Below are 15615 nucleotides of genomic sequence, written 5' to 3'. Positions count from 1 at the left end.
ACAAAAACTTTTGAAAGTTTTAATCTTTAGCTAAGGTTTGTTGTCTTGTTCAATTTTAAATGCATGCATTCTTTCTCCTTTTTTTTGGATAATCTAGGTCAAAGGATCTACAAGCTGAAGAGACCAAAACATAACAATGGAATGAAAAAAAGAATATCAAATACTGGTAAATGTGCAGTTACATTATTTTATGCACTGGGTAATATTGAGGTACCTAAATCTAAATAGAGTTGTGTGTCTTGTATGTATTGAAATTTCAACACTTTCTTGTTATTTTCATCAGTAATCACTGCAGATGAGCAAGTTTTGGATATTGATGCAAAAAATTCAAACTGGCAAATTGCAGAAAATCTGGACACCATCGATAATGAAGAATTAAATGACATAAATCCACAAAGTGATACAAAAAGTAGGTATCATATCATCCCTTCTTGAAGACAATTAAGGAAAAAACATTGTTTAAAATTTTCACTGTTATAAGACTATGTAAGATCAAATCCACCCTCATAAAAAGGGGAAAAACTGGCAAAAAAAACATTTTTGGTGTTATAATGTAACAGAGTAATAACGATCAACTATTTTAATTTATTTCAGTGAATAGTTGGTTAGAAACGCTTCTTAACTTTGTCAAAACAAAAAAGAAGAAGAAGTCATGGTTCGAAAGATCAAGATCCTGCCAAGAAGATTGGGATTTGCTGAGGAAGAATATTTGGAGGACAATGCAGGCTAGGGAAGTTTTGGATGAACATTGTAATGTGTGTTGTGATCGACTTGGTGATCTTTATTGCATGGTTTGTCACAAATCATTTTGTCATGTATGTGACGATGTCTTCCACTTGGCAAATCCATTTCATGATAGATTGTTGTCTGGCAGGTACCTAGATGTTCTGGAGTGTTTTTGATGAGAAAAAGAATTATACCAACAGGTATTTTTCAAATAGTCAGTTATAATTAGAAAATGTATCATGCAATACATCTAACAGCTTCATATACACACTTTAATCATAGTGCATAGAGCCTTCTCGAAATCACAAAAAGGGAGGGAACATCTGTGAATTGCTATTTTTTTCATTAAGTTTAGTTCGCTATCCACCACTTAAATGTGTTTGTTCAGTTTGTGGCAGTAAGGAGGTCACCAAGATCGCTACAGATGAGTATTGCATTGCCGTTACATTGAAAGGTAAGCAATTTGATTTAGAAATTTCAAAGTCAACAATTATAGGAATCTCCTCTTAAAATTGTAATTGTTACCAAATTTATTTCCTTTCACAACAAGTGTACTGCTTTCCTCAGGTTTCTGGCCTGGAAATCCGAAAAGTTTAAACTACCTCTTCAAAGAGGAAGTCTTTTAATTGTGGGACAAATTTCGCAAATCCACGCCTGGTTCCTCTGAACGAGCATTTCTAAAGTCCCTTAACTCAATTTCTGATGATTTTGTAGGGTACGTTTTTATTGGTTTTACTCACAAAACACTTTTGGTCCCATTGTTTTTATTATTCTATTGCCCAATATATCATAATTTTTTAATCTTATAAATGTAAATGGGGCTGCTCGAATAATTGTTAGCCCTATCAAAGGTTTTTCTTGTTTTTATTGATTATCTGACTATAATACCAAGGCGCAATTGTTAGTTATTTGGAATATCGTTGTAAATTGTTTTAATTCCAAACTACTAGTTCCAAACTATACAGAAGCAGATTTAGCTAACATTTTGCAATCGTTTTTTAGAAAGCTACCATCAATCCGACTAATTTTGCGATGGCGTTCCGAGAATGGTGTTTGTGGTTGGATCAAAAAGACCTTATTCAATCCAAAGATTAGATGGAATGTCCAGTATGTCATCTTCGCCCCCATAGTTCACATGTGGATGGAAACGTAAAGCTTTATCGTTACAAAAGGGGAATGTAAGTGAATAAAGAAGGTTTTAGCTTATCATTTCGATGGAAAATTCTTAGCAATAATCTTAGGTTAATAAGGATGGAGGTTAAACACATGCTCTTGAAAACTATAAATACTAAATGTTCTTAAGAATTTCGAAAAGTTCTTCCACACCCTTTCACTCAGAACACTTAGTATTAACTGCATTTTCCATTTGAAAAATGGGCATCCACGATAGACATTATTAAGGACTAACTGCTTGACCCCCTGAAAAAGATGCAACTCAATTTCATTTATATTTTTCTAGAAGGCAGCGACAATCATTCTATGACGGAAGATTCATTATTCCTAATGAATAAGTTTCTAAATTTATTGATCGTTTGTACAAAAATTAATCAAAAAAGGTATTATAATTTTAAGAATGTTGGTCTATTTATTAATTTTTTATCTAATCATTACCATTATCATAAATAATAAGAAGCTCAAAATACCAAAAAATTAAGAAACATTGAGGAAACGTAGTCAGGCTAAAATTCAAAATCTCTCCATTTTCATATATTTTTTTGCTTTTTAAACTATTAAAGCAATTAATAAACTTCGCCTGAGTAACAAGCTTTGGAACCTAAAAATAGATTAACTGAAAGTCACTGGGTTCCAAAATTAATTTCATAGAAATGAACAAAATGCTTTTAGATTAAGAAACATCTAAGAAACGTTTCAGGAAAAAAGATGAATGCTTAAAAGATCAAGTCTGCTCAGCAAAACGTGTTTCCTTAAAAAAACGTAATGCAAATTTGTGTTGTATTGCTTTTTAGGATAATAATGACGCGATTTGTGGTGGGACATGGACGGCAGCACAAAATGTAACAAGAAAGATGGCAAAGCTCGATGAGACAGGGTTAGAGGTGGCAACTTGTCGTCATGTAATGGCAAAAAAAGCCATTAATATGTTCAGAGGCGAAGTATGTGGCTATCCCTATTTTTTGATCAAGGAATCTATGATTCCAAATGGCACTAGATTTTGTTTTGCAGATGTTATGTGCAAGCTTTGGCCGTTCATGGTTCGTGATGATGCTTCAATTAAGGAGTCAATCAAGCCAGCGTTATCAATAATGCACGCTAAGGGCCATTCTATAGAATACCAGGTAATTAATTCATCAATTTATTTGTGGATGTACTTTGACTTCTCACGCGCCCCTCATTGGACCTTGAATCAACTTAAAGTACTACAGTGAAGTACTTTTCTGTAACCATCCCCAGTCTAGGTGGCTGTAGATTGGAGCGAAACTGAGCGAAACGATAAGACAAGTATTATGTTGCAAAATTTGAAATACTGTTTTTTTATATTTATGCCTTAATTCTTAGGTTGTTTGGAGTGGTGAATGGTTGGAAGGTACCGGACGTTCAACAGGAGAGGAAACAGAGCAAATGTTCAGTTATCTTTCTCGGTTTGGAAATAGTACAAAGTATCAATTACCTGAAAGTAAATATTGTTCATTAAGTCAAATATATTTAATTCAAGTACGTTTCTCCCTTATGTCACTAATACAGTTGTTCTTTTCCTTTATTTATTTCTGATTTAATTTTTCAGGAAGAGAAGAAACACTAACAGAAGCAGTTCTTCACTGGAACAAATCCAAAATAAAAAAACTTGTACCAGATTTGGTCAAGAGATATTACAAGGTAACAAGATACGGTAATTTGCTACGTTGAAAGGTTTTTGCATGACATGATACTTCATGTGAGAGATGATTGAGCGTATTTATTTGTACGTCAATTGCCAGAAGGACTCAGTCTTTTCCTAATCTATAATTTCTTTGGTTTTAGAATGAAGAAAATTTAAAAATGATTGGTGACTTGTCAGACAAACATCCAACTAAAATCATAATGCAATGGAAGGATGAAATTCAAAAAGAAGCATTAGGTAACAGTGTTGATGTTAGGATTTGGCGCGTTGTCCTCAATTGAAGACCTTTGCTCAATATGTATTATATATCAGTATAAATTATAAAAATTGCTACAAATGTACTGTCCAAGCAGTTAGTCCAAAACACCATGCCCGTTAGTACATCTTTTGCAGTTTCTACTGGCTTTTACAGGCTTTCACTGCACTTGGCTTCACTCTGCTTTACTTCTGATACCTTTTTTTCTTTTGTAACTTTTTCTAGGTTTGAGAAGTAGAGTGGTTCGCCAACCTTCCGACGCTGAAAAGCTTCTTCTTCTGGTGGAAAAGCTTCACCTTCCACCTGACTATCACATAGTTGTCAGCAGATTATCATTCCCCAAGACAATGGATTATGGTAAAGTCTATCGGTTGTTAGAGTTTGATAAGCAGGATCAATTACAAGAACTTGATCGACTTACCAAAGAGATTAAAGTCGAAGATTTACTGGTACGACTTCTTTATTTTCGTTTTATTAATTGATGCTTAAGGGAGGGTTGAATTAGGGCTGTTAGTCAAATAGGGGGTCAAATTGCTAATTAGCTTGATTTGAAGAAAACTAAGATTTGAGCTCTTTTTCTGAAGAAGTTAACATCAATTCGGGCTAAACATTTTTAAAAAGAGATTCCTATGAAAAATTTAAATTATTGTGAATTAAACATTCGCCAGCTTTTCCTAACAAACTTATTTTTACTGAATTTCAAAAAGTCCAAAAATAGACATTTCCAATATGTAACATCCCTAGCGCTCTTCTAAGTCAGCTAAATGAAAAGATCTTCTTAGTTTCTTAAAACAATTCTTGTTTAGAATGCACACACAAGCCTTTCCCAAGGGATTTTATTGCCTTTAATCAAAAAGGCAATTGAAAAGTCCAAAATTGAAAAGACCTTGTTGAATGCTCAAGTTGGAGAAAAAGGTATTTTGCCTCTGTTGTTTATTTTTTTTCATTAGTAAACAAATTACATGCAATTTAAAGATTGTTATTATTTTTGCAAAATCTTATTTACACATGCATCCTATGAATGTTAGAACATTTTTGTATTACATTCTAGATTTTTATTCGTTGGTATTGATTCTATTTCAGATACAAGTAAAAAAAAGGAAAACAGTCCGATCAAAACTGACCGCTCTAAAGAAAGCAGAAATTGATATGTTTGTTGATTATTAAATGTTGACCGGAGAAACAAATAATAAGGAAATGCATAATCATCTCGGCAAAGGAATTTTACCTTGGTTAGACGATAGCTCCTATTCTGAAGGTAATTAGGAGATATTTATTCTTTTTCAAGACAGCCTATGACGTGTTGTTTTCTCTAGATCTCATTATGGAAAAGTTGGCTTTGTTGAAGTTCAGATTATTTAAAGGAGTCCCTTTTTTCTTTTTTTTCAGCTGTTAAACGCAGGATAATTGTGGAAAAATATCTTAAAAGGCAACGTTACATTGAAGAAAAGCAAGTTTTATTTAGCGAAATGAGAAATGCTATTAATTTCATGCAAGGAAAGATCCAAAAAGATACCGTATTGGCCAGATAAAAAGAGAAATTGTATGCACGTCTTTTTAGCCTTACCTTATACTAGACTAGACTAGTATAAGTTAGTAAGTCATAACTTGTTGATCATCATATGACAGCCCTTCTTTAATGTTTAAGTCTGTTTTGTTTGTGCTTTGACAAAGTGTTAATATTTACATCAACCTCATGTATATTTTTTTAAATTATTAACAAAGTCAAGTCGAAGAACCAAAACAGTTAATCTGTCAATGAGAAAACTTGAATGAAAATATTATATAAAGCTTTCAGCAAAGTTTTTTTTTCTTTATAAACTTTATAGGTGTATAGATTGTGGCGTGAACAGTGATACATAGGAGAAGGAGAACGAGGTTGTACAATTAAAACTCCATGCGCAGTGTCCCAGTCCAAAAGAAAATTATGCACAATCTTGTTTGATTTCCTACTTATATTTGTAAATGGAAACAATATTGACAAAATTAATGTGACGGAGAAATGATATACAATATGCTAGTCACAATCATCACAAAAGCTAATAGGAGGCGGGAAGTCACAACACGTGGTAGTCTGGAAATATGAAGTAGGATGGATTACAGGATTATATCTTCAAATACAGAAATGGATTAATTTTGAAATGTTGCTACTCGTAGAAAGTAGAAAAACATATATATACTGTTGATAGCCGAACTGATATTTTCTTAGACTTTACTTTCATGAAAATTGAATTGTGGAGATTTGGTACTATTCACCTGTCAATGCCCCTGACTTACTATGGAGGATGGGACGGAAAAGTTCTAGAAAAATTGAAACATTGGAAAAACAAGACTAATGAATATTTGAGTAAAAACTCCTCCAAATATTTTTTGTGCGCATTAAAGGGATTCCGGCACAAAAAATGAAACTTTGTCAGGGCATAGCTATCATGAAAAGCATCTGGAAAATCGTTAATCAGTGATTCTATCCCAGATATTAACATTTACATAAATATTATACTTCCACTTTCAAGTCTTAGCACCTTATCCGAGAACAATCTTTGTGTCAAGTCTTAGCACCTTCCCTAGAACAATCTTTGTGCCATTAATTCATTCATTCCTGCTTAGCATCTACTAATCTCTTGTATATTTCTGAGGTTTACTCAATAATAGGAAGAAGTTTTATTTTATTTTGTATATCAATAAAAAATTTACTTAGCACATTAATTCATTTTTCATATCACTTTTTCTTATTTAAGTACTATAGCCTTAGTCCCTTTGTTTAACTCTTGCTGTAGTATTTATATTTTTCCCTTAATTTTAATTAAACTTGTACACTATAACAATAATATTTATTTTAAATTTTAAATTTAATATGTGGCGAATATGGGCTCAATAATAGGAAGGAGTTTTATGCTACTTAAAATTAAATAGATAGATAGATCCAAAGTTCCAAATTTCAGACATCTGCCACGCTGTGGAAGCCATATAAAATGAAAAAATTTGAATTGGGAAAACTTCTGTTCATTACAGTTAGTCATCAAACAAAATAATTGAGAGCAGGCTAGAAGGATACCTGTAGTTTAACTAAATAATTTTAGTATGATTGACCACTAGGCGCATGACATCTAGAGGATTTGTATACCTTAAAAAGCCATTATATATTGATTTTAAGGATACCAGAAAGTTTGAAATCAAACTTTGAAATTATCATTTCAATATGGGTTCCACAGAGTGCAGATGTCTTGAATTTGGAACTTTGGATGTCAATATCTTAGGATAGATTCGCCGTTGATAACTTTTTCAAATGTTTTTCATTATAGTTTTAATGGATTAAGTTTCATTTTTATGCAGGAATCCCTTTAATTTCCACAAAACGGAGCAAAGTTTATGCTCGCAAAAATAAGAATGTTTTTAAGTATATTTCCCCCCTTCACTCTGAGAAAGAATATATTTCATTTTTAATAAAAACTGACATTTTCTTTCAGTTTCTTGCTCATATAAATTGAATTTGTCATTATGTCTAACAATCAAGTTTTTTATATCTTTGGGATTGCACTAAAGAGAGTTTACCACAAAATAACTAATTATTAGAATCTTTTGGAACTTAGGGCAAATTGAGACAAAATAAAATCCCTTGAGGACAGTAAAAACTTTAACATTATTTAGTCTAGTCATTAAATCTTATTTTGTTTATGCTTGACTTATTCTGAAATTATCCTAATAGGAAAGTCGCCAACGACCATAGACCAACAACACATACTGTCAAATCATTTATACAGTAGATAAGACAACTTTAGGTTAAGACATTACTTTTTTTTGTTACCTCTTAAGACTAGTAAACCTCGTAGTAAACTATTCAGAGTATATAAACATCCCCACACTGTTTATGTTATTACTATATATTCAGAAAGCGTTTAAAACTATGCATAGTATATTCATTGTAATCATACATCATGTCTACTTGTGCTGTGTGTGAAATTAATTCAAGGTTGTTAGGTACTAGTCAAAATCCTCCAAGCTCTCTTCTTTCTAAAATTTGATGAAAAATTGCAAATCACGAGCACTTTGTACTGATTGCATCATGAATACATTTTTCTTTCATAAGTATAACGCTTATAAGCAACACACAGGCTCAGGTTTGGTGACAAGGGGTAGGCACCTAATTATAAAAAAGAAACATGTAACAAATTAAATTATAAAAAACACTACTCGACTTCATCCACTTTTTGAACAAATATTTGGCATTAACTGCTGACCCTCTTTGATTACATTGTTTTGATGGACCATTGCGTTTCAATTGAATGTTGTTCATTTTTCAACCATCATCGAACACCCTATTAGCTAAAAAAAGTTAGCGACGGCCCAACTGCTTACGGGGTATGATTTTAAGACAAAGGTAGCTGATTTATTTTTAACATGATCAGGGGCGCTGACATTAGATAATTTCACTCAACTCAACTCAACCAAAGTTCGAATGAAAGGTCTGGATGTTAGAAATAAATTGCATTCTCAGAGAGTATATTATATGGTTTGGCAGGTCGATTGGTTAAAAGTCTCCAAAAATCTTAAACTATAACATAAAAAACGATTTAATTGATACACTAGGAAATTTCCCACAAATATTAATCTATATATTATTAGTACAACGCGTATGTCATTTTGTTTTCTGTTTTCTGTCTGTGTGTCACTTTCGATTTCACAAGCAATGTTTTGTTCTCTATTTGTTTTGATTGACAGATCGGATAGAGCCTGGTTTAGACTTTATTCAGCCTTTGTTTTGAAATTTAAGGCCCATCTACATTTAGTAATTTTAATTTCTGCCCAGCTTTGCCTGATCCTGTTTTTCTCTTTGCTTTGTTTGAAATGTTTTCGAATGTATTTAACGATCGTATTTATTAATAAATGACATTCGAATTCTTTTCAAAACAAACAAGTTTTTTTTTTATTATAGAAAAGAACATTTCAAATGTAAAATCAAAACATAAAATTAAAAAGTTTGTCCGTTCGAACAATAACAGCATTCAAAGGGCGATAAAAAGCAAGAGAAGAAATAAGTCCATCTCTTTCTTCATATAAAAACATTCAAGTGGTTGATACTGTTAAAAGGGAACGACGCATGGTATATTTATTAAATGCTGATCTAGCATTGGCACAAACATCCATACGGAGGAGTATTTAGGAGTGCTGGATCATAACAAAAACCAAAAGTGACTTTATTCCAAAAAATATATTCAAAAAAGTGAATATAATTTTACTATAATGTTCAACAACAACACAAAAAGACTTACATAAAAACTGAAAGAAAAAAGAATTTCTTTTTCTTTTGAATGAAATCGATGTTTTCTATTTTTAAATGAAGACATTCTATTGTGAATTTATTCGAAAATTCTTTGCAATCTTTTGTTTACATTTTGTCTTCATTCACTTTCGTTTACTGTGAAAACATAATAAAGTTTTAGCTATACTCTTAAACCACGTATAACTGTCGGTTAAGCCAACAGCTTTCGGGCTGACATCAGCATGTATTTCAGAGTATACCATGGAAGTACCACCAAATCCGACCCTACTATAAGTATAGCGCTATTGCCTTTAAAAACTGTGTACGTACGTCATTTTATTGCATGTTTAAATTCGAAAAGTTATGACAAGGGTTTAAAAAAGTAATTTAGAATTGACTTATTTATCTTTTCAAATCTGATAAAAACGGGATAAAACAAAGTTGCACTATTCTTTGTGACTTCCCCGCTTTTTCCTAAAGAATTGTCATTTTTACATTTCACTCCTCTTTTTACATGACATTTCTCTCAAATGTCGTAACTGGACGGCGTATTTAATGCGAGCAAGCGAGATCTCCTAGGGAGGGTTAGAGTCAAACTTTGAAGATATCTTTTTGTTCATTTGATCGTTTTTTTAAGCCACTTCAACATCAAAGGACTTTTAGTGCGTTCAGCTACAGCTTAACCGCGTGCGACGCCGGGACCGGCTAGTTTAATTTAATTTAATAAAACTTTTTGTGGTTTCTAGTCCTGTTGTGTCATCTTTTTCATCTACCCTATTGTCCAACAAAAATTTAGTCATCTCAGCCAGTTCTTATTTTGTCCACTTTGAGCCTCGTTGTTCTTACAAAAAAAAAGTGTAATATTAGAAGGGCTCAATTTTAAGATTTTTTCCACACCTCTAGACCTCTATTTACCAATTGCTGTAATACTTTTTTCCTAAAAATACTATTTTTTTCTTCATTATTTTAAATTTTTGTATATTGTATTGTAGTCTTTGTAGGGGGGAGGGAACTATTTGCCTTATCTTTACTTTATAAATAGATAGATGTGTGTCCCAAAGAAAATATTTCAAATCATAATCGAATGACAAGGTAAATGTCTAGAATTCCTACCCTAAGTGACATAACGAATACCCTATGACACCATTATCCGATACAGAATAAGTGTGTAATGAATATAAATTTGAGGTCAAGAATAGAACGAAATATTACTTTTAATGCTATGTTTATGTTTATGTCATATCATGAAGAATAATTGAAATGTCCTATGGTTATAAAATATAATGTTTTACAAATGTCAGGTTTAATCAAAACTACTAATTTTAAATACTATCATCGTATACCTTAGGGTTTTGTCCAAAATCCTCTAAATCAAGTTCCCCACCACCAAATTTTCCGTCGTCTGCCAAGTTTAATTGTTTTTTAAATTGCCATTTCTACGCCACCTAGAGGTTTAAATTTTTAGCATCCGCCAAACTATATTCGCGCCAAATTTAAATTATTGAAAAAAAAAAAACTCGTTGCTCCAGCTTTCCTTCTAGGTGCGCGAACGAGCAATATACGCTTTTTTAGAAAAAAAATATATATTTAAATACGAAAAAAGTATACTGCTCTATTTAAAATATCGAGCACTACCAAGAAAGAAGATTCTCTTCATTATTTAAAAATAGTATATAAAATTAATATGAAAAATAGCAGTCTAAATAATCTAATGACCAATCATAATCAAACTCAATTACTATCGCTGTCAGGATCAAAATCACCTTTTCGAAATTTGAATCGATTATTCTGATTTAAATTCTGCTTGCGTCAGCATATATGCAATGTAAAGAATACAATATAATATCCTATTTATGACCTTGATAAAGCGTGTATAAACTGTAAATACAAACTTGGCAAAAAACAATCGCTTAACATGAAATAATAGTATTATTTGAAAAAAGAAATATAGACTAATTTAACGAGTACAACAAACACGAAGAAAGAATTTTTCTTGACTTTAGTGAAACTATCATAGCTTAATTAATGAATCACCTACCTAAATAATGTGAAATATGAGCGATGTTAAAACCTATTGTCCTCGTAAGCTCAGGAATACGATTTGACGTCGCTCAATATTTTACGTTATTGCCCTCAAAAACACTTAGTATAGGCCCATAATATAAAGAGACGATACAAAGGAAGCCAGTCTATAGAGACCCCTCATTTTATAAATTTTTAGTACTTTTGCAGGATTAAATCTATTTACAAAACTTCCTATTCTGTAAAGCCGTTAAAAATTGTACTGCAGCTGAGGGTAGGTGATAGAGGTCATTGTCGTATAATAATTTAACCACGTAAAATTCTGCCTTACTTCGTTTTTTCCGAATTATGCAGTTCCACGTCAACGATTGTTTCCTGCCAAGTTTATATTCACGGTTTTAATCTTCTCCAAGAAAATACCTTCAATTTTCCGAGGTATACGTCAGTTTAACAAGAATAACCAAAACGAGTCTTGGTGAGAGGGGTCCGCGTATACTGGGACGATCATCCCCTTTTTAATAGCACCTTTGGAGAGTTCTAAAATCGAAATTGCAAAAGTAAATTAGATAAAAGCCATCCCCTGAAATCGATAACGTATTTTTTCTAAAAGTTCAATTTGTATAGATGATTTGGTTGTTTCCTTTTAATTCACTTTAGGAACATAACACAAAAAAGTTTCAACACAATTTTTCATTTTTGTGTACCGGGTGACCCAAAAAAAGTTTGTTTAAGTGTTGGTGGCAACGTGGAGCCACCCAATGGTTTTCTAATTAATTTTTATTTTCATTAGAAATTCTATTCTATTAGATAGAGGAAAGTCCAACTTAAATTTTGAGCTGTAACTTTCCAATTTGGTTCAGATTTACGAAGTTATAAACTTTTAAAGTAAAAAATACTTTAAAAAGGGTTATCAATTAGGCATACTTTAATGCTTTAAGAGAAGTTTTTTTTGAAAAGTAAATTTTTACTTTGAAAGCTTTTAACTTCATGAAATACTGAACCAATTTCAAAAATTATAGCTCAAATTTTAACTTAGGCTTTCCTCTATCTCAATAGAATAAAAATATGAATTAAAAGACCATTTTTAGCTGCACGAGGCCATCAACACTTTTTTGTGGGCTACCCGTATTTTTGTAATCTGATAATAAAAAAAACTTTCAACTACAAAAATCTTTTGAAAAGAAATTATTTCACAGTTACTGCTAACACCCTAAATTTCTACCTGGTGCCATAAAATCATTGAACTATGAGTTTTTCAAAAAAAAACGCATCATAGCAGAAATCATCTATTTATTGTACTGTTTTTTTTCGTTCCCTGATATAATACGACAAGAAGAATGTTCTCACCTATGACACCTTCAACAATATTTGAAGCTTCGACACGGCTTGAACTAAAAACAAGTTTCTTTGTTAAAACAGGTAAAAACACATCAATCCGTCTAGCAGTTGCAAGTTGTAATATTGCAAATTAGATACTCGCTTATAATTGGTATTCCCGTCTAATTAGGCTAGAATCTGTAGTAAATTCAAACATAAATTTGTTACAATTGTCAGAGTAATATTATTTAAAGGGCTGTTGCGAACAAATCCTTTGGGAGTTTTATAGACGAGAAAATAGAATGGTGTGGCGTCAAGATCAAGCTTTATGATATTTTGGATGGACGAATACAACACAAATTTCGTAACAGAACAATATAGATAAGTTTATCCGATTCCAACCAATTCGTTCTAACATTCCTTACCTTGGGTACTTAACTCGGTTTTGAGTGGGGCACTGCCGCTTCTCAATAGTACTTTCTGCTGACACTGAAATCAAATCAAATCAATACTTGTAGATGAAAAATTGAACAAGAAAATGGGTTGCTCTAAATTTTAATATACGCTTAACGTCATAATGAAAAACGAGTTAGTAGAAATTAATTAGCATTATAAAAAAACGAGCAGTATTTGAATTTGCTAAAATTTTGTATTTTTTATAGAAAATTTATTGACTTGACACATAGTGAAGATTTTTCGGCTATCAAAAACCAGAGAACACTTTTAACTTACCAATCACATTTTGCGTGGTTTCGCCGGTTTCATTTGGCACACAACGTTGGGGTACATCAGAGTCTGATAAACAAGCAGATTTATAGCCTTTAATTTTCATAAGCTAGCAAATAGTTTGTAACGGTATCATTTTTAACGTATTAGAAGGCTTTTAAAAAAGATAACTTTATTTTAATACTAAAAGTAATGGTAAAACAACGAATCTGAACAGTGCAGGATTTCATTTCGTACCTTCGAACAAAAGAGTCACCGTTGTCATCTCAGTTGTGTTATCTTCGGACATTCCTGATTAATAAATAAAAGCAAGTTTACAAAGAAGAACAGTGTTCTCCAAAGGCAAATCTATCAATGATTATTACTTAATACCCAAGCATCACGGTTCACGATTACGTTTGTCCTATTAGCAAAAGGATCGAAAAAAAATGCGAGAAATTACTAAAGCTCGGTTGAAAAAGCAACACACTTATGTCGAAGATAGGTGAAATGTCGAATTTTTTTCACAACAAAAGGAAGAACTTACTTTCAGTACCAGGACAACAGTTTTGGAGGGTGTTTCAATCACCACGTCAGATGGTGCTTCCCCTCACTAGATGGTGTTTCAACATTGTCCGATAATGTTTTCAGCCTCGTCAGAAGGTGTTGTGACCACAGATTGAGATTTACGATAATCTGAAAAACATCGGTGAAACAAGTTTAAGGCTGAAACAAACAAAATCTTTTAAGGGAAAACAGATGCTGTTAGATAGAGAAAAGTATACCTTTATATGCCATCTTTAATGTCTCCTTGATACATCACAAAAACACATTATTCTCCACCACCAGGCTTTCCATAAAATGAGTGGCAAAGCAGGAGTCGCATATCCATCGACATGGACCTTTGCTCGCCACTCAAATACAGCACAACGCAATGGCTGTTACACCTCTTGTTTAGGGTATTTAACTAGAGATAAAAAGAGAACACGCTGAAAATAATTTTTAGTTATGAAATTATTTAAAAAATTTCAAAGAATCAAACTCATTTACTATCTATCTATAAAACCTTTAAAAGTTTACTGTATTATGGCTATACTAGGAGTAAATAATGAAAAAGAACAAAAAAGGACCCATTCATTTGCAAAGTTTCTAGGCTATTTTTCCTAAACAGCAAAAGGTACAACAAAAAAATTTAACTTACTCTTTTCTGATAATATTTTTTTGTTGGCACAGGTCAACTTTTCCTTTTGGGATGTCATCCATTGTTGTGGTTGTCAATTTAGATTGTTGCATTCCACAGAGACTGCACTTCTTACATGCGTTACTGGGCATGGGCTCTCTGCAATGTTGACACACTGGAAAAGATGCCATAAAAACATTTACCAAGTTTTGAAATTACTACCATCATATCGAGGGTTCGACTCCATTTACCCTTTGGAATTTATTGATTATGGATACACACATTTTGTGGTAAGGCAGCCTTATATTGAAAGATCAAATTAGAGACTGAAAATCTTGCTATATATATTACATGGTCCTAACTTAAGAGAATACATTCACAAAAGAATTTTTCTCACCTTGTTTTTGCTTTTTGCCACAAGAACCACATTTCTGGCAGGCATTAATGTTCAGCGGTTCTTTACAGTGTGACAAGACTAGATGAAAGGAAAAGAGGTGACAGTTAGAACTAAAATAATAGAAAGTATTTATATCTTTATATCTCTACCTGAGAAAAAATAACAGGAAATCGTGAATTGAGAAAAATTTTAACTTCAAATCTTAAAAGAATGTTCACATTAATAAAAAGGTTCAAATTATTTTCCTGTATAGAAATAGCTAGCATTCTAAGATCAAGCCTTATTATTTTACCTGGTTTACTTCTGCTTTTTAAAAGATGATGCACCTTGATCAACACCTTCCAAATTTACTGTACAACTATCTAAAAAGTAAAATTAATAACCTTTGTAAACATTATTTCTATATGAATCAACTAGCCACATGATATAACACGGTCAGCAAACGATATCATACCTCAGGATGCAAGCCTATATTTTGCAATCTGTGGATCTGTAGACAGGAGTTTCATTATTATCAGTTAGGGTCAGGGTCAGGGTTGGAGTTGAAGAGATTGTTTGCCAACCACTCTACACAGGGTTATTTTTTATCAAAAGTTTTACAAACAAATTGTGAACAATTTGAGCTTCATTCAAAGCTTCATCTTTTATAAGGGTACTCGTTTAACTTTCGACCGTTTTAAATTTCCTTACTTTGAAATTCAAACTTACTTCCAAGTCAAAATGTTTTGTAAAGTCTCCCATCAATTGTCCAACGTCGAATTGTCCAATGTTAAAGTCATCGTGATTTTAGTAATTTTTAGTAAGATGTCATGTCATGTCATGTCATGTCAGTTAGTTAGTTAGATTGTTAATCGGTCAGTAATTGTACAAGTAAATTATTGAATTACTGTATGTACTTGTAGCTGAAAAAGGT

General features: G+C 32.2%; 1 protein-coding gene and 1 long non-coding RNA gene across 2 annotated transcripts; one reads left to right on the top strand and one right to left on the bottom strand.

Moving 5' to 3' along the window:
- Positions 1 to 1811: 1811 nt before the first annotated feature.
- LOC136803134 (uncharacterized) lies at positions 1812 to 5276 on the top strand. The gene is made up of 10 exons (XM_067059884.1): positions 1812 to 1904; positions 2186 to 2282; positions 2694 to 3023; positions 3244 to 3361; positions 3470 to 3561; positions 3706 to 3802; positions 4047 to 4270; positions 4628 to 4736; positions 4905 to 5079; positions 5211 to 5276. The coding sequence occupies exons 3-9, from the start codon at positions 2754 to 2756 to the stop codon at positions 4967 to 4969; spliced, it is 975 nt and encodes a 324-aa protein (XP_066915985.1). The 5' UTR covers positions 1812 to 1904; positions 2186 to 2282; positions 2694 to 2753; the 3' UTR covers positions 4970 to 5079; positions 5211 to 5276.
- Positions 5277 to 12887: 7611 nt separating this feature from the next.
- Positions 12888 to 13689, bottom strand: LOC136803155 (uncharacterized). The gene is made up of 4 exons (XR_010846096.1): positions 13673 to 13689; positions 13384 to 13437; positions 13153 to 13215; positions 12888 to 12909 (listed from the first exon to the last, which is right to left on the bottom strand). It is a non-coding gene; the product is annotated as an uncharacterized lncRNA (long non-coding RNA).
- Positions 13690 to 15615: the final 1926 nt, after the last annotated feature.

Source organism: Clytia hemisphaerica, unplaced genomic scaffold, assembly GCF_902728285.1.
Source record: "Clytia hemisphaerica strain Z4C2 unplaced genomic scaffold, Clytia hemisphaerica genome assembly, whole genome shotgun sequence".
NCBI classification, from domain to species: domain Eukaryota; kingdom Metazoa; phylum Cnidaria; class Hydrozoa; order Leptothecata; family Clytiidae; genus Clytia; species Clytia hemisphaerica.
Note: the sequence above shows the minus strand (reverse complement) of the source record. Positions and strands in the feature narration are given on the sequence as shown.

Excerpts from the sequence above, each read along its gene's own strand:
- LOC136803134 (XM_067059884.1), top strand. The coding sequence starts at position 2,754 with ATGGCAAAGCTCGATGAGACAGGGTTAGAGGTGGCAACTTGTCGTCAT. Across the intron at positions 3,024-3,243 it reads GCCATTCTATAGAATACCAG|GTTGTTTGGAGTGGTGAATG; the intron begins GTAATTAATTCA and ends CTTAATTCTTAG. Across the intron at positions 3,362-3,469 it reads AAAGTATCAATTACCTGAAA|GAAGAGAAGAAACACTAACA; the intron begins GTAAATATTGTT and ends TTAATTTTTCAG.